Below are 23,139 nucleotides of genomic sequence, written 5' to 3' on the forward strand. Positions count from 1 at the left end.
CTGACACCGCTACTTGTTACTAGAAGTCAGGAGGAAATGATAGCACTGACACAGCTACGTTGTTACCAGAAGTCAGGAGGAAATGATAGCACTGGCAACGCTACGTTGTTACCAGAAGTCAGGAGGAAATGATAGCACTGGTACTGCTACGTTGTTAACAGAAGTCAGGAGGGAACGATAGCACTGACACTGCTACGTTGTTACCAGAAGTCAGGAGGAAATTATAGCACTGACACCGCTACGCTGTTACCATAAGTCAGGAGGAAATGATAGCACTGACACCGCTACTTGTTACTAGAAGTCAGGAGGAAATGATAGCACTGACACAGCTACGTTGTTACCAGAAGTCAGGAGGAAATGATAGCACTGACACCGCTACTTGTTACTAGAAGTCAGGAGGAAATGATAGCACTGACACAGCTACGTTGTTACCAGAAGTCAGGAGGAAATGATAGCACTGGCAACGCTACGTTGTTACCAGAAGTTAGGAGGGAATGATGGCACTGACACTGCTACGTTGTTACCAGAAGTCAGGAGGAAATGATAGCACTGGTACTGCTACGTTGTTAACAGAAGTCAGGAGGGAACGATAGCACTGACACCGCTACGTTGTTACCTGAAGTCAGGAGGAAATGATAGCACTGACACCGCTACGCTGTTACCATAAGTCAGGAGGAAATGATAGCACTGACACCGCTACTTGTTACTAGAAGTCAGGAGGAAATGATAGCACTGACACAGCTACGTTGTTACCAGAAGTCAGGAGGAAATGATAGCACTGGCAACGCTACGTTGTTACCAGAAGTTAGGAGGGAATGATGGCACTGACACTGCTACGTTGTTACCAGAAGTCAGGAGGAAATGATAGCACTGGTACTGCTACGTTGTTAACAGAAGTCAGGAGGGAACGATAGCACTGACACTGCTACGTTGTTACCAGAAGTCAGGAGGAAATTATAGCACTGACACTGCTACATTGTTACCAGAAGTCAGGCGGAAATGAAAGCACTGATACCGCTGCGTTGTCACCTGAAATCAGGAGGAAATGATAGCACTGACACTGCCACATTGGCTCTTGGCCATGGGACACTGAGGCCTAACTCAACTGGTCCCAGGGGTAGGCCGGGCAAACTCACAGCTCTTGGTTTTCAAAGCCACAGATAACACACAGAGTTATGGAGTAGACCCTCAACCCACAGAGCAATCGAACTCGCTCTGAAAGAAGATGAACAGTGCGGCAGTAGAGAGAGCCGGTGTGCTTAACCTCACTGATCTTGTGGGTGCATCAACTGCATCGATTGAACGCATAATGATCTTGCTTCTGTTCATTCCTAAACTTCAAGGGTCATCATTCATAATTAGAACATTATTTTGCGATCGCTGCCCCCGTTTTGGCGTTACATTGAACAGGAAAGACAGCTGAGAGTGGCATTGTAGGTCAGAAGTGCGCATTGTGGGAGCATGTCCAGTAAGAGCCCCCTCAGCTCTCTTGCCAGCTATCTCCCTAAAATACACTGTGTTTAGGTATGTTAGTCTTCAAAATACCCAGACATAGCAAACACTAAAAAGTGCATACTTTCTGTTGAAATTACCCAGAGTAGTTGACATTCATTTTAAGTGGGTGTTTAAAATGAACCAGCATGTTCTCTGTTTCCCAAGTCCTGATCCCTCTGTGGAATATGGATGGGCGTCGGTGATTCGATAAGGCTTTGGTACAAATATGGGACTCGGGTGGTGATGGGCCTTCTGGAAGCAGGGTTGAGCCTCAGAGATGGGTTGGACCTTGCGGTGAGCACTGGCCTTGGACTGGGATGTCTCGGTAAGTGGGGATGGGCCTAGGGGCAGAGAGAGCTCTCCAGCAAGAGACCACCTGAAGATACAGATGGGCAGCAAACCGTCATTGTCATGGGCCTAGAAGCTGGGATAGGCAGGGCTGCCTTTAGGCCCAGGTGACCTGGGTGGTCGCCAGGGGTGCCACTTTAGCACCCACGCCATGCCAACTATGGGGATTCTTTCAAGGGCTCCTCCGAGGTGGCGAGGTGGGTGAAGATGCCTTATTGAAAGGAAGTGTGCCCGTTCTCACCAGCGCCAACATGAGAGCGGGGTGCATTTCCTTTCAGTACGGCGCTGATGCTAAACCAGCAGGGGCCAGTCTTGCCCCAGGCTGGTTTAGCATCAGCGCCCTATTGAAGTGATTAACTCCCTGCTCCAGCATGGCGGCGGCGCATTTTTGATCCGCCCCCCTGGTGCTGCCAGAGCTGCACGCCCTGGGGTAGGCCTGGAATGGGGATGGTCACGTGTGGAATTTGTCTGACAGATATGTTATTGGGGCGAAGATGAGCCTCAGGGCCGGGATGGGGCTCAGCATGGAGTGGGGAGTGTCCTTTGAGGGGCGGGTATAAGAAGAATGTTTGTAGGTTAACTTAGGCTTGGGAAAGCCGCACAGCTGCATCTCTCCCTGCTATGCTTCCAGCCCCTACACTCTAATCAAGCTGCGATGCCCCAGCCAACTCATCATGAGCTAGGGACTATACACTTTGGGCCTGATTCATGGAATTTTTAGCACGGTGCAGAGTCACTTTGCACTTGTGATAAGTCACTTTACACATCCAATAAACACCCTGATTCACAGAACGGTGCAAAGGGTATTTTTGCAGTGCAAAGTGACTTTGCACTGACTTTGCACTGACACAAAGTCAATTTGTACTGATTTTGCACTGGTGCAAAGTCTGCAAAAATACACTTTGCCCAGCTCTGCAAATCAGGTGTTTGTTGTCGGTGCAAAGTCGCTTTGCACCATGCTAAACATTGCATGAATCAGGCCCTTAGGGCTTGCGATGCCCTGCATGCTAAGTGCAGTAACCTCCCTCGTTGCACGGTGAGTCTCATTACCTGCTGTCCAAGTAAATAAAAAGACAGGCTGCACAGAGCTGGGCACGGCCGCATGCTTGGCTGGCCAGGCATTTGCCAGCCGCCTGTGATGTTCTGCAGTCAGCAGCTTCATTATGCGGAGGGTAGTCTGGGCCTGTCGCTCTCACGAGGCCTCCTATTGTTGCAGAAAGAGGCATTCATGGCAGCAGTAATGATGTCAAAGGTCAGGTCGGATCACTCACAGTCCTTCCGAAGCTCAATTATTGACTGATACAAGGACCTTTGACCCGCGGAGACTCTCTCTTTGCGGAGCCGTTCCTTATCTCCAGTCCCTGCCGAAATACGCTGTAATCCTCCTGCCCTCGCTCTCGCCGAACTCTCGCGTGCCCTTGCCTGTCCCGGACTGGCCTGCAGCCGAATGGACGGACTGCATTCCTCCGTGGTCCTGCTTAGGGGTGATTCACCCCGTCCACTCCTTGAAATCGCAATTTAAAATGCCCGTTCTCTTCTTCCTTTCACAATAGAGGCAGCGAACGACTATATTTCGATAGCGCCAACAAGATGGTAAGGTTGGCGCTACATTTCAGAATGAATAAACTCTGTTCACTCTGCATTACATGCGAAGCGATGACTGGCTGCATAGAAGTCATTTTGCACTGGTGCAGAGCAGGGCCCTAATGTGGTTGGCCGGGGTTTGATACTGCCATGGGTTGCTCTTTGGGGCTTCCCCTTTCACTCTGAGTTTTCAGTTGCTCCGCTCATGGCTATTTGGAGGTTGGCGCCTGTTGCTCTGAGAGGCAGAATGAGTCCATGGAAACCTTGCTGGTCTTCATCTGGTTGCCAGCCACCATGTGGGTGCAGGTGTGGGCCCGGCATTATAAATGGACGTGGTCTTACTCAGCCCTTAGTGCTGAGGTAGGGGCGGTCTCGGCAAGACCCAAGATGGACGGTAGACTGTCAGTCTTCAAGAGTTGGATGCGATTGGTGCTCTGGAGGCCCGCAAGGCAGTGGTCTTCTAACTGTGGGGCTGGCCAGCCTAGGGGGGGGCCTGAAAGATGCCCGGGGGGGGCCGGAGGGGGGGAAGGGGGTGCGAGGCTCTCCAAAAAGGGATACCGTGACTGCTTATGATAGAAAATATAGCAGATATGGTATCTGTGGGGGTCCAGCAACAATATTTGTACTCAACGGGGGGGGGGGCTCGGCAGCAATAATTTTACTCAGGGGGGCTCTGAATAAAAAGGTTTGCATACCACTGCTGTAAATGCTTAGCACTTGAGCCCCTGATGGATTGCGGTCGCCATTTGTGTTTGGCCGAGCGGATTGTGCCTCTGCAAGAAGTAAGATAGCTTTGTTTTGGAACATTTGGAAACAATGACGTGCTTTCCCCAGCACGCTATTTCCAATTGGTAGCCGTCTGAGAGGCCTACATAGCCCCAAAACTGGCTGTGGTGTGGAGACTGCTGGGGGGTGGGAGGCACGCGCGATGCTCACAAGAGCGCCGGAAAAAGACTGACGCACAGTAGTGATACTCACTTCCCCCAAGCGGAATGCAGTGACATGCAGCGCGGGCAGGTGGAAAACGGGTAAGTGTTGCTGAAGGGGGTGGCGAGAGAGGAAGAAGGGAGCAGGTTGAGAAGTGACCGCCTGTATGCCCCCTGGGATACACTTTGCCCAGTTCCATGAATCAGGGGTTGTGTCGGCGCTGCAAAGTCCCTTTTCTGCAGTGCAAAGTCACTTTGAACCGTGCAAATATTCCATGAATCGGGCCCTTATGCCCTACTCCCAGATTAGCCCTTCCATGAACACTCTGCACAGAGGAATCAGCCAGCCGGGAAAGCTGTGGATGATGCCAATCCCTTCATCCTTGTGGCATGGCAAGAGCATTACGATTAGGGTGCATGTGTGCAGGATCCGCCATTATGCCCTACTGGCATGCAGTACCCCATCTAGATTGCCTAATGGGCCATGCACAGCCGGGGGAAACAAAACAGCCCTGGCCTTGCATGTCTCATTGGGCAGGTGCTGGCTCAGGTACGCCTAGCCACTGGGAAACCTGGTTACCCTCACAGCACAGCTCAGGAGCATTTCAGCAGCTGAGCGAGCGCAGACTGGGCCTGCTCTGGCTGATTGGCTCCTCCATTTTGGATTGAGGTCCTGTTGCCCATTATAGACCAGACGCCACTGAATGCTCCTGCTCTCTGGTACAGCAGTGGGAGAATAATTATAATTGGTTATTTATAACACGCTTAATGCCGAAAAGGTTTCTAAGCGTGGACCCGGGATTCGAACCTGTGTTGCTCTATGTTGTCTTGCTTCCAAGACAAGCATGTTGCCACTGAGCAATACTACCCATGCCTAGTTGCATCAGGGGATCTCATCTAAGGAAAACATTTCTTTCCGGATCAGGTTCGTGACACCAATGGTTCATGTGTAAAAGGCCTGGGATCAAACTCTGCCGCTCTAATTCCAATTAAAGTTGCTTTGCCGCATGATTGGAAAGTGCAGCCACCAAGTCCAACATGACAGAATTTTCGGCGCACACATTTCATGTGTCCTCCATGAGGGAAGGTCGTTGGTGAGGCCCAGGCACGGTGAGTAATTGAGCCATGGAAGGAAGGTAAATGATGGCTGGTTGCCTCCTGGATGTCTCATGCCACATCCGACCTTTGACATCATTAGCACAGCCATGAAAGCTTTTCTGTCTAATGACAGGAGCCTTTTGTAGTGAGACGCACTCCAGACATGTTCATCATGACTCACTTTCAGGGTCTGGCAACTTTATTTTTCCACCACATAAAATATGATGCACTCACCTCACGGACATTAATTACAGGCTCTTGCGGGCTCTTGGGGGCGGCGGTAGATTCGTGGGACGCGCAGGCGCGCCTCCTCTTGGCGGCCCCAAAACCATAGCCATTCACAAGGCCGACAGCAGACATCTCGAGCTTGCCTGTCTCTCCTTGTCTCATCAGCAGGGAAGGGTTCACATGTTGAGCTTCACAGGCCGCTCTGTGGTTGATCGTTCGATCCGAGTGGACTCTAGCCACCAAAGCCGCACGATCCGGTTCATCGTTATGCAGGATGTCGCGCAACGCCATCCACTAATGGCCATGCAATCTGTCTCAGCTTTACAGCCAATTTGCAGCACAGCCTCCAAGCTTGATTATGCAGAATTAATTAGGAGTTTGTTCATTTCAAGCGATTGGCAAAGCAAAAAGAATTTCTCAGACATAAATCTGCCCCCCACCCTTGGGGCTCTGTTTATCACTCATAAAGTTAGTTTAGATTTTTAAGTACAACAATGATAACATTGGAAGCTGTGTGCATTGATTTATTTGTTAATGGCAATCGTTCGGAGCTCATGTTTGCTGGCGTGTTCAGTCGTTCTTAGGCCTGCCACTGCACGACAGAGGCAGCCAGGGAAGTCACGGGCACATTGGCTTGCCAATGCCCTGTGGTGCCAGCTGCCCAGGGGATTTTAAAACGTTTCCAAGACAGCCCTATTACATGTTCTCCAACCTGTGGGTCTCCTGAAGTTTTAGACTACAGCTCACATGATCCCTTGCCCTTGTCTGCGCTGGCTAAAGCTATTGGGAGCTGTAAGGTTGCACAGGCCTGCCCTATAATATGCCATTACTTATTTTCTGATCCTGTTGACTGTATTCCATTTTTTCACGTGACCCACATTTTGTAGGTCATTGGAGCAAATTTAAATGTTCTCTTCGAATGCTGGTAGTCTCTACTTAAGGTCCTCCCTGCTTTGATCGCTTACAATGCAAAAAGAAAAACAGGGTTGCAATTTTGCTGCACTACTGTTCAACCTTTATCTCTCTGATATAGATAAACTTTGGGAGTCCACTCTGATGTTACCAGCAAGGCTATGCTCACTAAGAATACACTGGCTAGCCTTTGCAGATGACCTTATCTTTTTTGATCTAACTCCTGCTGGTCTTCAAGCTAAGTTAAATACATTCATAAAGTTTGCGTATGAACATAATTTACAACCTAATTCATCCAAGACATGCATAATGATTTTTAAATCAAATAAGAAACTTAAGAAGTTCAACTGGAATATGGGGGGGACGCGTTTGTGCGTATTACAAGAATCCATTTACTTAGGATATCGTTTGAGCAATGTGAATAGTATAAAGTCATGGGTGGAATATCTAAAGCTGAAAGCCAGACCACTCTTAAGTCAGATGAAATTTATCTTTCATAAGTTGTGTAAGTTTTCAATGACTCCGTTATTAGAGTTTCTTACATTAAAGGTTGAGCCAATTCTTTTATACGCTATGGATATTTGTGTTGGTAATTTGCACAAGCAACTTGATTCCATACAGGGTACTTTAGTGAAGAGAGCTTTATGTTTAGCTATATCAATCCCGAACTGTGTTATTAGACATGAGTTGGGATTGATTTCTTTATCTACTAGGTTTACCTGGCGGGCGCTCTCTAACTATTCCAAAATACTTAACTATCCTGATAATTCTTTATATCAGGATCTTTTTGAATTTACTAAGGGTTGCTCATCCAGTTCGTTCACTAGCTACCATAAAACCATGGCTAAAATTTTAAATAATTTGGGTACTGATCGTGATGATTTGCTTATACGTCCTAACTATGTTAAACATAAATTATTTGCGTACGACTGGTGTAACACTCTAGAGGAAATATCAAATTTGAGTACCTATAAGGAATATGCAAAATTCCTACACAAAAGAGATGGCTGTTGTGATTATATAGCGTTATTTCCGTGTAATAAAACCAGAATGTATTATTTGAGATTTAGATTAAATCAATATCATACTCTCGAACGAACAAAATTCTGGGGAATTGCAGGAACTAACTCAGGCGCCACGAAGTGTCGCTTTTCGAGGTGTAGTGAACAGAAGGAAACGCTAAAACATTTGATTTTAGAATGCCCATATTTTAGAGATGTACGAACTAAGCTTTTTCTACGATTTATAAATGTGAATTATGCAGATTGTATGATATCTCTTTGGACTCGACTGATGCAAGGAAACGAGAGATCATTAATCTTTGCCTTAGTAGAGTTCTTGAAAGTAATTGAGAAAGAGATTTTGTTAATTCAGTGTTAAATTTGTTTGTTATTGGGTTGCTTTCTTTTAAAAATTGTGTTAAAGCTTTGTTCTACTTTTATTAGTTTTATTGAGATGTTTTGTATTTTGTTTGGTTATTTTGAATTTTTTGTTTGTAATAATGTGCTATTTTGTAAAGGTTCATTGAACTATATACAAATAAAAAAAAAAAAAAAATGCAAAAGGATTTCCGGCAATGATTTCCTATTCACACCTTCACCTCCAACTCCCTCAGGGTCAGTCGCTTTGTTGGGGAGAAGCTGGACCCCCACCAGGGCAGTGGGGGGACAGCAGCCATACACTCACCAGCTATGGGAGACCCCAACACCTCCCATATGGCCCCCAGAAATGCAACAGAGACCCCAGCAGGCAGCCACATGTTCCAAACTGCGTTTATTTCTGGGCAGCAAAAAAAGAAAAAAACACGCAGAGCATCATGCACATCGAGAGTTCAGGCGCCGTCTCCCCCAGGGCTGGCTTGCAAGCCAGCTTTGTAATCACACTGCAGGCTGACCTCACAGAATTGGATCAGCTCCCAGAAACCTATCTCCTCCTGCTATTGGCTGCTAAGTGATAGGTTACCTATGTAGCCCTTATAGAGAGCCTGACAATTGGATGTTAGCCTTTTGCGTCATTGGGTTGGTTTAGCTGTGCCAGCCCCCCATTACCTAATTCTAACTTGTTGCAATATGACTTTGTTCCCATAACATTTTAGCTGAAGCAAGCAGTTTGCACCTGAGCTCTGAGCGCTGATTGGCTGGGCTGAGCCATTCTTGTTACAATTATGTTTCAAATGTTGTGCGAGTCCTTGAGAAAATGTCTTTCTTTCCCAGAAAGAAAAAAAAACACACTGGGTTGCCGTGGTTTATTCGCATTTGTGGAGAATTAAAAATGTTTGTCTGCAGAAAGCAATCTTATCTTGAATGTGCGACCTTGGCAGCTCGTGGGTTTTGCAAGGAGCATTGCTGAAGGCTTCTGCAGCCAGTGTTCAGTGAGAGAAATGAACGTGGCTGTAATTTTCCTGAAACATGGCTTTACACTGTGCAATTAGACCATGTTAATTCATATAGGCATTTGCAAGCCTTCAAGCAGGATTTTTTGTGTTTGTAGATTCTGATATTGCAGCATTGATTCTAATGTAGCATGGAAGTTGCACTGTTGGTGAAGTGGGTGTGTTTCAGCATATTTGTCACCCATGGGTGCGCTGGGGCCTGGTTCAAATGATAAGTGTGCTCCTTGTTCTTCCTGCTGTTCTTCTGTATATGCGCCTGGGGTGAGGGGGCATGGGTTTGATCTCGGTTTTCCCTCTTCAGCTTCTCCAAGCAACGAGTTGGGGGGTAGATCCCTTTCCTCGGCTGGGGCCTCCCTCTGGAACAGCCTTCCTGCCTCTCTGAAACTTGAGGAGAATCATCTTCGGTTCCGGAAGCAGCAAAAACCTTCCTCTTTGCTTCTGGCTTCGCTCTTCCTCTCCCCTGCTGATCAGTCTGCTTCAGCACCGGGCACCTGGCTACCATCTGATTCCCAGACCCAGGTCCTTGGCCACCCAGCCACACATAAACTGCACTGCCTCCTGGCAACCCCTGCACTTGTCTGGATCTGTTACCCTACAGTCTCCTTACCTGCACTTGACACCCCTGTCTGACTTTTACCTTGCACTCGCCACCTTGCTGGCTGCACTACCAGTTGTTGTTTCTGTCACCTGCTCAGCACTTGCCACTCCTCCCCTCTCCCTTGCACTTTCCCCCTTCCCTATCCCCTGCACTTGAGCGTTCTCAATCTCACTGGGCCTAGTAAGATTGTTGTTTTTGTCGTCCCTTGTAACCCTCCCCTGCCTCGTTGCGCTCTGAAACACTGGTGTATGAGCGCGATACAAATAAAATATTAGCATATCAAAGGGCACTGAAGGATAAATATACATGCCTTTTGTAGACATGGTGCAGACATGGGCTCTGTAACTGGGTGCTGTATTATGTTTCCAGAAACGCAGCTGTCAAAACAGTATCATCTGTTGTGGGCAAAGGTTTGGGCTGTAAAATGGCAACTTGATGACTTTGTGACACAGCCTATCCTACTATGACATTTCATTTAGCAAATCAGAGCTTTCTACTTTGCTCCAATCAAATCAATCTAGCTAACACACCTGAATGCAATGATTTGTTGACCGAAAAGCTAAGGCGTGGAAATACTGTTTTTATCTGTGACGTCAGCCATCTGATCGCTTTCTGCCGTAAAGAGGATTGGCCGGGACAGCTCTTCTCTGCAGACAATTTCTACATGTTTCCATTGTTTGCATGTGAACATCTGTCTTTGTGGATATGCGTGGAGAATGAAAGCAAATAAATTAGCAGTGGCTGGCCTCATAGGACAGACATGTGTAGATGCCCCTTCATTTGTGTCTGTAGCCGATGCCACCGTAGACCGCTTTTCCAGCATCAGTGACAATGATAATGCAGATGAGCTGAGTGGAACAGATTCTGAACATTTGGGGACTTTTGAATAACTTATGGAAAGTTTCATCTAAGGGCCCCCGATTCGTGGAATGTTTTGCACGGTGCAAAGTGACTTTTCGCTGCTGACACCAACCCTGATGCATGGAACTGTGCAAATTGTATTTTTGCAGTGCTCAGTCATTTTGTGCTGCAAACGTGACATTGCACTGACTTTGCACTGCAAAAATACACTTTGCACAGTGCAAAGTGTATTTTTACAGTGCTCAGTCATTTTGTGCTGCAAACGTGACATTGCACTGGCTTTGCACTGCAAAAATACACTTTGCCCAGTTACATGAATCAGGCTTTGTGTCAGCAGTGCAAAGCCACTTTTCAGCAGTCCAGAGTCACCTTGAACTGTGCAAAAAATTCCATGAATTGGGCCCTACGTGTTCACCTTTGCCTACTGGTGTGTGCAAATTGCATGTGAGAGTGTGATTCACGAACCCCTTGTTTGTAACCTGTATGCACAGACATGTGCCTGATTCTCATAGATTGGGATCTTAGGCTCATGGGCTAGCTGGGCTGGCTTCACTTGCACACTTAAATTAGCCACGTATACAATTTTAGTGAACCTCTGCCTTGGTGTTAACTTTGCCAACTTCTATAATTACCTCTGTGTGCTTATATCTTCATGCACATACTTCTTTTGCACATAAATTACATCCCTTATCTCCACACATCTTTTGTAATGTCATGATGCATTTGTTTGCATTTCTTCTTCTGCTATTTCATTTTAACATGTGTTTAGGGGCTAACAAAATTGAAGTGAATCAAATTCTACATGACTGTGAATCATCAAAATATCATTAGTACTTTATTGGTGCGCAACCTAGCAATGTTGTTGGTTGGCCACCTCATCAGCACTCCCACCTTGCGCTCTGGCTAAACAGAACCTTTGCTCTCTCAAAGACCTGTTGCACACCAATCGTTCATGGGGTCTGCTGTCGATCTGCTGCTTCCTTAAGTAGAAACTGCTATAGGTTGGTCCATGTATATGGTGTATGCATTTTCTCATATTGTAATCCTTGAGAGGCACACTTAATTGTGATTTGAGTACAGGTGTGCCTGGGTGAATATATGTAGGTTACTCTCAGCATAGGTTAATGCACACCTATCTTTCTTTCTTTGTGAGACAGGTGCATGTTTTACTTTTGATGGTTATGTTGTTCTTCGTGACCTAAGTCGGTTGGCACCAAGAAAGAGAAGGTTTTATGAATGGGTGCCCCATCTTCTGTGGCTTTGCGAGGGTGTTGCTGTTTAAGCAGGCTGCCAACATCAGACGCAAACAGTATCTCCCACCTTAATCTTCTCAGATCATTAGTAGGCCGTTTAATGTCGATCTCCATAGGCTTTGGAATAATGTTGACTTTTGCCAACCAATATGGACGACATCTGATCTGCTGGCAAGTTTTGTTTTTAACCGTTCAACCAACGGTCTCTTCAGATCCAATCCTGCTTTCACTATTTGGTCATATTTTGGGGCCATAAGCTGTCAGAAAAGTAGTTTAAAGCAGGTTATAAAACATCTGATGTCACTTTACATAGCAAATAAGGATTCAGCGGAAAGCAAATCTTTTGGAAGCCCCAATTGGTGTTTTAAGTCATACATTCATAGCATGGGGATGTGGTATTGTGGAAGTGGGGTGTCTCAGATGGATATCACGCTACACAAGTGAACACGAGGCCCCGCTGGCAGGCCCATTATATGTTTAAAAACAAATGTTTGTGATTTTTGATTAGTTCATTTGATCATTACTCTCAGGGGTAACAAAAGCTTCTGGCAGCCAATTGCATGATTCTGGACAGATCACCAGAGTGTTATCAAAGTGTTATCCTATTGGTGCCGGTCTGGTGCGTATAATGATGAAATGTGCCTGTGTGTGTATACAGGTGTGGCATGAATCATTCCCATAAAATGGCCGGCATATGTGCACATTCCACCTGCATGTTATTTGATTAGATCTTTCATTTTGGCTTGGGGCTAATGCGTCCTGTCCTTATGGCTACAGTTCCCAGCTGCCTGCCACACACGCCCACTTGACATCCTACCACAGCCGGTATAGGCGAGCAAAGGAAAGGATGCTAATAGCCCTGCGGCAAACCCTCTACCGAAAGTGACAGCGCCTAAAGAATGGGTCCATCAGAGAAAAGGGGAGCACCGACAAGTCTTCTAAATTTGTATTTTTTTATTGTTAATTTAGAACCCTCTTAATACAAGCTGCGGGATCGGGATTTGAGCCTGCGTTACCAGCGAGTGGTTCCTAAGTCCGGGATCACGTGTCAAACTGCGTTATGCCACTGTGTTGCCCTGAGCTAGCCTTCCTCCCATAGCACCATGCCACTACTTCTGAAATGTATTCTATTATTTCTCTGGAATGGCATTTATAGGTTTTGTAATGATTTTAAATGGCGCTTGTTCAATTTAGCCATTTCGATCTAGTGACTGCGCCTACCCCTCCCCGTCACGGAATCCTGGTTCTAGTATCCCCCAGGAGCCATCAACGCCTTCCAATCAGAGACCTCCAAGAGATGGCTGAAACCAAATTCCACAAGAATGGAGGCGGGCCTTCTGACCAGAACTGGACTGTGCCGCCAGTGTTTAACCTCTGACCCAGAGAAGGCGGGTCCCCTGGTGCTGAGATAGATCCCCACCCAGCCTCTGTAACTAAATAAACGACAATGAAAGAAACATTCCGCGTACATGTCCTGGGAATGGCAGCATATGGCAGCGATGGTGGGGCGCCGCCACGGATTGCGGAGTATGCAAATGGCCGTTCATGTCTGGAATGAAACACATCCATTAAGGTTTATGCTCAATAGAAGAAAGGCTTAGTGACTCAAGACGATTCCAGTCCTCAAAGTCAATCTGTCTAGTTATTCCTCCTCAGCGAGGCTGTCAAGCAGGCAGGCTGAAAAGGAAATGTCATTTGTGTGCACAGAACTGAAGGCCTCTTTGCGGGGACGTTAGGCATTTCAATTTCCTGATTTTCTTTTTGTTGCCCTCCTTTATTTGATTTTGTTCCCAATTTGTGTTAATTTCTTTCCTTTTAAGGTTTGATTTATCCCATTTCAACCGAGCAGAGAACCCAGAATGAATATGGATTGTCTTGTAAGTTTTGACATTTGTTTTTCATATCCCTGCTTTTAAAAAAAAGGGTATATACATTTTAATGGTATTCCGCATCCAGATGCACGGTATTAGCCCACGCCACGCATGCATGCAAAATGAGGGGTGTCTAGTGTGGTGTGAAGGGATTGCGGCTGGCTGGCGCCCCAGGGAAAGAAATATTTTTACACAATGTTACTTTTTGGACTGTTTGCTTGGTATGTTGAATTCTGCGCTGAATGCTGTCCTCTGGTGGTCGGCTGGCTCTTGCGACGCCGCCGCATCACCCGTCGCAGCGGCTTCAGCTCCCACAAACAGGAAGGCATGCCTGATGGTGTGGAAGGGCAGAGAAGTGAAGGAGTACCCTCATCCGAATCGTTAAAGAAAGTCCAAGTCATTAGCCATGTAGTAAAAGTGAGCAGAATCATGAGTTGCAAGATTACTAGACATAGAATGCTGCCAGCTTCGTGGTACAATGCAAGGTGCACAGGCTGCGTGGCCTCCAATTGCATGCCGTGCATCAGCAAACATGAAAAGAGGTACAAGTAGCCTTGTCTTCATCAAAACATCAGAATCATCCTTCAGATCTCCCGCCTTAAAACAGTAATGCTACGCCTCTTCCGAAATGGCCGAATGACCAGACACCCCCATTTATTCTTGCCTATAGGAATCGCCTCCACTCCTTCACCACAGCCCTCGGCTTGATGAATCGAATTCCCGCTCGTCGCTCACACCCATGTAAACTCTCCTCCATGTTGCAAACCCTGCTGATGCCTCCTTGCCACAGGGCTATCTCTTATTCCTCTTCTGCTGACAACTTTCCCCACTACTTCGCTTCTTATATTGAAAGCATCTCTACCACCCTCTCCAGGCTCCTATCCTTTCCCCCTGCTCAATGCCCCCTACATTTAGCTCATTCCTCCCAACTTCTTTGACAACGTGGCAACCATCCGCAGATCTTTCAAACCCATCAAAGCCCCCTGTTGGCCTGTTTGCCCCACAAAGAGTCTAGAAGATTGCGCTGCATACCTGCTATTACCTTTCTGCTCTCTACAACCCCCCCTCTTTATTTTGGAATCTTCCTAGCCTGGTTCAAGGTGGCACCTGTCCTACCAATGCTTAGGAAGTGCTCAGCTGACCCAAATAAGCCTGCAAACTATTCGTCTGTATCTCTTCCCTCTCTATTCCAAAATAATACAACTGCTTCTTTTTAACAGGATCTCCTCCTACCTCAACACTGACAGCCTCTGGGCCCCTCTCCATCTGGATTCCACAGCCGCCATTCTACAGAATCGGCCCTGAACCATGGTTCTAACTTTCTAAACTCTACTCACTGCAGTGAGATTTCCTGCATCCTAATACTTCTGGACCTCTCAGGCCACCTTTGGTGCAGTGGACCAATCCTCTATTCTTTCGAATGTTTGTATTCTCAGTATCCAGGACACGCTCTGGACCGAGTGGCCTCTTGTGACTCCCATCCCACCTTCTCCATCTTGCGTGACACCAGGACCTCTGACCCAAGCTCGTTCCTGGTTGGCATTCCACAATGCTGTGTTCTTGGCCCCCTACTGCTCATCCGTAACACCTCTGCCCTTGGTCAACTCATATCCTCATTTCCGATCTTATACTCTGTGTTAGCAGGCGATATCGAAATCTTCTTCTACATCCCTATTTTAACTACCAAGCTTTCTGTTTGTATATCTGACTCTCTCTCTGCAGTCTCACTCTCGATGACACTTCACGTCTCCTGCTTAACTCCTCCAAGACTCAAGTGATCTTTCTTCTTGCATTCAGTGTTCCCCATTTCCATTCACCCAATTATTTTGCCCCTGACTTACCCTCCCTCAACCCTATGGGCCTTAACATTCACCGATGTATTACTTCTACCATGACTGTGGCCCGGATTAACCTACTTAACATCAAGAAAATCTGCCCCCTCACCTTTTACAAAGCTGTTAAAACCCTCAGACCGGCCTTGGATCGAGTCATCTTGACTCCTGTGCCAGCTTCGTTCCAAGCCTTCCCTTCTACTCCTTCCCCCACTTGGCAAAGTCCTCAGCTAGGGTTTAATGACTCTGTAAAGTAAACAGTGTTTTGTACTATTGCAAATTAGCAACATTAGTACCTAACTGGGTGAGCCAGTAGGATTCGTTAAATGAGAGCAACTAATGATGCCAACGGATAACCATTGAAAGAAGGGACTCGTTAATGTATACCTGACATCAGTAGTTAAGAGGTTTTTTAGAAACTATAAGAATACGTATAAATGTAAGATTTTTTTAACAATTAAATTGCACTGAAGTTGGAACTGCATTTATGTAACTTTTCTGCACTAACATTGTTAGAATGGTTGCTTTTCTACTTCTCTTTAAATTGTTTTAAGAAATTGTTGTTTTTTTTTAACAAAAATATTGTCTTTATGACTTAATAAAATTGTGATATTTTACCTTAGCGCTAATGGATATATTTTTATAATCCTAAATTTGTTGAGAGATTGTGACACAAGTTTTTGTTGACCCAAGGGAGTTATAACACATAGACACATGCGATTCCTGTAGTTGAGAAACATACGTGACTTGTCTAATGGGGATGACTCTTTGGGCCTTTAAATTTACCCCATTGTCTTTAATTGTTAAAAGTAAAGTCCTCAGCTTCATCACCTGCACCCCGGATATTCCCGCCCACTCTTCCCCACCTCAAAACACTTCCTCCATGCCGGCTGACTTTCCATGAAAAAACTGATCCTACTTCGTATTGCTATTTCTTGCCTTGAAAACCCGGGATGAGCGCACACCCCCATGACGTATTTTCTACTCTCCTCCTCATAGCCTCCACTCTAGTACTCTCCCTAATTTCTCCGTCCACCAACCACCCTGTGCCTCCTCACATTTCTGTTATTTCTCCCTTCTGACCCCAGCCCACTGGAACTCCTACCTCTCCAAGAAAGAGCGCCCGCTGCTTACTACCGCATTTCCCTCTGTGCCTGAATGTCCTCACCTTACCATGTTGCACATGTTGCCCTCTATATGGTCTGTCCATGGTACTATTGTCTATTATCTGCCTGTTTTTCCCCGGTTGTTATACCATGCATTACCCCCTCACTCACTGGTGGCTTGTACACTACATCTCCTGCCATTGTATGGCCACTGATTCAGCAGTGCCCTGCTAAGGTTAATTTCTCCTCCAGGTGTTTCTGGGTGAAAGACCTTGTGTCCTCAATGAATACGAATATATAAAATAAATGAAGATTTTTCCTAACTCCCAAGTCCCCTGATTTTCAAGATATTGCAAGCAATGAATGGCATAACCACACACACCATACAATGCCGCGTGTTGGTCAGAATGGTCAAACGTACCTTCAGGGATGTTAAAGCAATAATTAAGCAATAAACCCAGACTGACGGCAGCTTTATCGGTCCAGGTAATTCCCAGGCCAATTAGACAGAGCATTATCTGTCTTGGTAAAGCCCCCCACCCAGAGGGGTTCATTGCTGTTAGCATCTGAACATGTTTACCGGGATGCTGTTTTGTTTTTTTTCTAAAGTTGTGACCATACTTTAGGAACAAGGGAACTACACATAGTCCTTTCTCCATTTCCATGGTGGCCATTGCTACAACAGAGGTGCGCTGAGAACACTGGGTGTCCCCAGCACCAGCAAGGGACAAGGGAGAGCAAGGTCAGGTTGGGGGTTTGTGGGGATGTGGAGGTTGGGGCTGGGGCTGGGGCTGGGGGAAAGAGGGAAGGGTAGCATGGGGTGCACTTACCTTCATTACCATGAAGTAAAGAACCCGTTCTGACCCTCCTGATTAGCTGTGAGGCCTCCAAGCTCCCTCCTATCCCACAATGGGTGCTAATTCTGTTTATCTGAATCAGAACCTGAGCACAAAAGACACTTTGCGAAGTGTGAGAAGCTGTCGGCATAGATTGGAGTGGCTGCCCTTGTGAAAAATGTGTAAGCTATCAGGCCCACCGAGGAGGTAGCAGCTCCGGTGTTCACTGCCTCTGGGCACTTTGCACAAAAGAGGGCCCAGTTGAAAGTCAAGAAATGACCCTTAAACTGTCGCTTTTGATGTAAGTGACCACATGTCAGCCACTTCACAGCGTCACAATTCAGGAAGTGATGTCGCTGAAGGTGGAGCCTTTTTTTGGTATCTTTGGCACTTGAAGGCCAATGATGTTTCAAGCAGATTAGGCTAGCATAGGAAGGGGGTGTCCCCCAGGATGGTGATGCTGCGTGTTTATACTTTTAAAGATTCATTGGATATAGCTGATAATGGAACATAGAAAAAGGCCCAATTTCTGCCTCAGATGTTACTAGTGATCTGGAAAATGGATAAGTAGGAAGAACATAGGCAGGATTTTCCATCCCAGAGCATAGAACCAAACATCCTTTCAAAACGTGCATAAGAATCTTGCTATAAGGGGAGCTACATTATGCCATCTTAAATTCCAGCTTCTCTTAGACTCGAAACGCTTACTGTAGCCTTGTGAGGGCAATTGCTTCACTAACAATGCCAATGTGTCCTCGTTTGGAACACTTTTCTGAAGCAGATGGGCCCATACTGACTCTATGCCTTCATGGAATAGTGCTCTGATGGACCTTTGGGCTTAGTCCGCAAACCAGAAAGAACTCAAATATTCTGGTCCTTTGAGGCTTAGTCTTTGGTTTTGAGGAGTCTCTGTAAGAGCGCGTTGACATCTCTGGTCAGGTGGAACCAGCGTTGGTGTGGATTGATGGTGTGCAGGAATTTGACTTAGTCTACTTCATGAAGTCCCCATGTTGAGTCCTCCTTTCATGGATCACCTTTCCGTGTTCCTGAACCTAAATGCCTTGCCTGTGTATTGCAGGGCTCACAGTGCGTGTAATGGCTGCACCTCCCTATATACTTTTCCTCGCCTCTCCAACAAGTTTTGGGCTACATAAAAACATCTGAATTAAAATGATTGCAATTGTTTGATTTACAGATTGAAGACGCTGTTATCTGTGCTTAAGTGCTACTCCTGATCCCTACATGCCATGCGGCAGGTTCCTCCTCAGAAGGGCTCGTGGGAAGCAATAAAAGGAGGCGTGCGAAGGGCACGGGAGGTAGCATTCATAGCAGGCAACTTGTCATATGAAAATGTGACTTGCTTATGGCATGCCAATCAAGATCCGGGCAAGTGAATGATGGGAGGCAGGTTAGGAGTCGACGAGATGCGGCGAGGGAAGCAAGCAAGCTCAGGCTAATCCAGCGACAACCGATGCAAGCAGGAAATGATCAGATGTGCAGCCATGTGAGAGCACCGAAGCTGCAGACGCGGAGGTGGCTGTGCTGGCGCCATGTGCGGTTCTTGTGGGATGGTGACACATCTTGGTGGTCGATCTACCAAAGGCTGCCAGCGAGCATGATGGCTGCAGTTTCAGAAGAGGGCAACTTCTCTACTGGACCGCTGCCCTGAGCAGTAAAAGTGGATTGCAAGGAGAGTTGGTTCAGTGGGAGAACAGTGTGGGGCAGTTGAGGAATACAGCAGCAGACTTGTGGACGCTTGAATGCAGTCTTCTGAATGGCCCCTACCTCAGATGGCCTGCCGGAAATTACCCGTCGGCTGAGTCAGAGCCTTCCTATCAACAAGGGGGTCATGGGAGAACAGCCACATCTAATCAGCCAATCGGCACTCTTGCTCTCCTACTTGCCGGCTCATTTGCAAAACTGAAATCAAAATGGCTGTGCATTGCGTCATCCCGATCAGTGGTCATATCTGCCATGAAAGGTTGCACACAATCACAAACAACGCACTTCCAGAAACAGGCTGTTGCCAAGCCTAAACATACAGGCCCACCTTCTGCCAATGCAGGCTCCTATGGTTGGTCTTTCGGTGGTCTTCAAACTGTGGGGATGGTTCTTCAAAAAGCGAGTACAGTGACGGCTTTCAATAGAAAATATAAGCAGGTATGGCTTCTGGGGGACAATATTTTCACTTGAGGTGGGCTCTGCAACAATACTTTTAATCAAGGAGAGCTTGGCATAAAATAGTTTAAATACCACTGGTATAAATGGATCAAGCTCCCTGGTTGTGTCGTACCACTTGTATAAAGGTTGCTACACATTGGACGACCCCCTCCAAATTCCTTTTTGCAGGGCCTGCAGGTTCATTATGCGCTGAGTGCGTGAACGCCAGGCCGGGAAATAGATTTGACTTTTTGTTTTATCTGCGAAGCGCTCTGCTGTGCTGGATTTCTTGCAAGTATTTTTCCTTCTGCCTTGTTTTTCTGTACAGGGTCAAAATGGCGGTCAAGTATTTTTGAAAACAAATTCTGCGGCTTGGCAGCTTGTTAAAGAAAGCCTTGCAACCCAATTAATGAGGGCTGGGAACATCCCTTCCGTGGCCACAGGATGTGTTTATGGAATCGATCTGAAATAAACCTTTCATCCGAATCACCTGTGAACTTCACCTAATGTCCAGCCCCTCGTCTCAGGTTTGAAGACTTGTTGCACTGCCCAAGACAACTGCTGTGTTTGCGTATTCAGAAAAGAAAGAAAAATAGCCACTTTTTGAAGCAGAGTTCCAGCACAGGTCGACTCGGCAAGATTCAAGAAGCAGCACCCACTTTTAGATACAAAACTAGTTGACCCAGACTCAAAAAGGAGAAGCGAAGGGGGTCAAAGTTGATGATTTGCACTTTCTAGCCCATAGTTAGGGCCCAAGGTTAGGGCCCTCTATCAGGAAAACCATCTTTGTCTGCTGTGCCCCAGCTCATTTCTGGCTACGGTTGGATTGGGGCACACATGTTCTGCTCCCATTGAAGGGTTTCCTGATAAAGGCTGCCCACGGATTTATGAGGAAGAGTTTGGAAAGGAATCTATGTGATCACTGCCCATAATGTCGACTATTAAATTGCTGACTCCCATTATGGCGCGGCGCAGTGATCACATTGATGTGAAGTGTGCCACCGTCTCTCTTCAGACCCTGAGGTGTCAGTACCTCCCACTTGCGGCAGTCGATACTGATGCTGCGGGGTCTTTTTCTTTTTTACTTCTTATCCCCTTACCGTAAGCGGGGCACCCCTGCAGCCCCCGATTCCTGTTACTGAGCCCAACAGGAGGGCAAAACCCCACTCTGCTTTGGCTCAGAAATGGGAGTCGCGATTTTGTGCACCCCTAAAGGCGCTGTAACTGTGGGGGCAAAATAGTGGCATCAACATTTTTGTACGATTCCTTTGGAAAGTATGTGTAATGCACACGCGCATGCACAAGGCAGAACGCCACCAACAAGCATCTGATAATGCCTCACGCCAGGGCTCAAGTCGAGGGTACACGTGGGTAGATGGTGTCCCCCCACTTATTTCAGAATTCCCCACTTTTTCTGAGGGCACCTTGATATGCTAATTTCTGGTGACACCAAATTCAATTGGAATGTTAATGAGTCCCCCCACTTTTTTTTAGGATTTGACCCCTGCCTCAATCTAGTCTTCTTACCGCCTCTTTGCATGAAAAATGGCGCATTCACCAAGCTTCAAAATACACCGATATTCAGGGTGTCAATCATGGCTGGTGTCACAGTTCTAAAAGAAAAGCCTCTCTGGTGCCACCCCAGGGGCAATAAGCTGGCTTGTGGGCAGCTTGTCTTTGAGAGGTGCGGGAGAAATTGGAAGGCACACGGAATGGATACTTGCAGGCTCTTCATGCCACGCGCACTAGCGCCTGTGAGGCATGCACCTCTTAACCTCACATGTGAAATCCAGACCAATTTCTGCTCAAAGAAGATGCGCCAGCCAACGGCTGCCAATCAACACCATGTGAAAGCACACCCCTCTGCTCGGTGCTAATCAAACTCCTCCCCACAAAGGTTAAAAAGAATAAAAACACGCAGGGCTTTAAGTGGGGTATGAAATTGAGGGGGCCATCATTTGGGGGCGTGGCTTGTAGGCTGGGCATGGCCTTAAAAACGTACACAAACCATAGTAAGGTAAGCAAACATTTTATAAATTTGTATGCGTATCTTACTATGGTTTGTGTGTAGTATGCAAGCCATCTTTTATAAACATAGAAATATGTAATATATTTCTATGTTTATAAAAGATGGCTTGCATGCTACACAAACCATAGTAAGCTACGCACATAAATATATAAATGCTTACATTTATATATTTGTTTGCGTGCTTTACTATGGTTTGTGTACTTCAAGATGGCTTGAAAAGTACATAAGTCATAGTAAGGTACGCACACAAATATGTAGCATTTATATATTTGTGTGCATACCTTATTGTTTGTGTACTTTCCAAGCCATCTTTGCTAAACATTTCTATGTTTATAAAAGTCGGCTTGAAAAGTGCACAATTCAATGCATCTTTTATAAAGCTTTCCCGCCGGACAAAGCCCGATGCGTCTTTGTCCGTCGGCAACGCTTTATAAAAGATGGCGTGAATTGTGCACTGTTCAAGCCATCTTTTATAAACCTCGAAATATGTCGAGGAGTCCCCAGGTTCGCCGAGGGTTAAAGACGCCTCAGAGACCTGGGGAAACAAAGGCACAGTAACTTCCTCTGGTGGCCCCTCGTGTGAGAGGTCACCATAGGAAGTTACAGTGACTGACAGAAGTGGCAGCCAGCTACACTGATGCAGGGGCTGGCTGACACTTCTGTCAGCTTGCCTGACCTAATGGCAGGTGCAACTCCCGTCGTGGCTGTGGCAGGGACGGGATAATGCATCCTGCCAATGTTGTGGTGGAACCGGGCAGCCCCGGCAGGGCCCCGGCTCAACCCCTCTTTTGTGAGACTGCAGGGGCCCGGCCCCGGCAGGCCTCTGCCCACTTAAAGCACTGATAACACGTCATTGTACCCCATTGAACACTGTTCGCTGTAAGTCAAGGCCTGCAGCCCAAGGTTAAAGATGACGGTTATAAAATTCAAATACTGCGCGGGACATTTTGATCAAATGTGTAAACTGCACAGAGGCAAACTGTTACCTTTGCACTTACATGCCAACACTCCTCCAAGTCCTTTTAGCCATCTGCACTATAACGTGCAAAGCAAAGGTCTAAATGTCGGCTTGATTACCTATACGCCTTAGTTTTTGCACTTTCTAGTACCTTCTGTCTAAATGTCACCTGCAATTTACGCATGGCAAGCAGCATTTTCAATGAGGTGCTATGGAAGCCGCCTGCGTTTAACAGGTGTAAAGAGCAAGTGGATTTCATAGGAAGCCAGTATGAAAAATGGCATAAATGCTTGGACATTTGTAAGGCGGAGAGGATGGGGTGGTGGAAAATGTAAATATGTGCCCCCTTCTGCATCATACACATTATTGAAAATATGATGTGGATAAAAAGCATTGGTAAAGTTTTAAGGGTGTATTTTATGCGTGCTTTTTATGCTATGAAATAATGAAGTCGATCATCCCATATCTAGAATAAAGTGCACAGAACACAGATTTTGAAAGATCGTGGCAATTAAGCTACAGGCAACCGTTTGCTCTTCGGTTTTGTTGTTGGTTTCATGTTTTTGTGTGTGCTTGCTATTCTTTCATTCTTGAAATAGTTTATATGCCTGGGGTCGGCAACCAGTGGCTTTTCAGATGTTTTGGACTACGAC

At 46.4% G+C, this 23,139-nt stretch overlaps 1 protein-coding gene across 3 annotated transcripts in view; it reads left to right on the top strand.

Moving 5' to 3' along the window:
- Nucleotides 1-23,139, top strand: part of UNC5C (unc-5 netrin receptor C) — a 498,641-nt gene that overhangs the window by 405,262 nt on the left and 70,240 nt on the right. For 2 of the 3 annotated variants that reach the window (XM_069630547.1, XM_069630548.1), the window contains exon 8: nucleotides 13,515-13,571. The exons of the other annotated variant lie outside the window; for it this stretch is intronic. In XM_069630547.1, coding sequence (XP_069486648.1) covers nucleotides 13,515-13,571 — 57 coding nt within the window. The remainder of the gene's footprint in view (nucleotides 1-13,514; nucleotides 13,572-23,139) is intronic. 3 annotated transcript variants of the gene reach the window in all.

The sequence above is a fragment of the Ambystoma mexicanum genome, chromosome 6q, assembly GCF_040938575.1.
Source record: "Ambystoma mexicanum isolate Mex_15411 chromosome 6q, UKY_AmexF1_1, whole genome shotgun sequence".
Classification (NCBI taxonomy): domain Eukaryota; kingdom Metazoa; phylum Chordata; class Amphibia; order Caudata; family Ambystomatidae; genus Ambystoma; species Ambystoma mexicanum.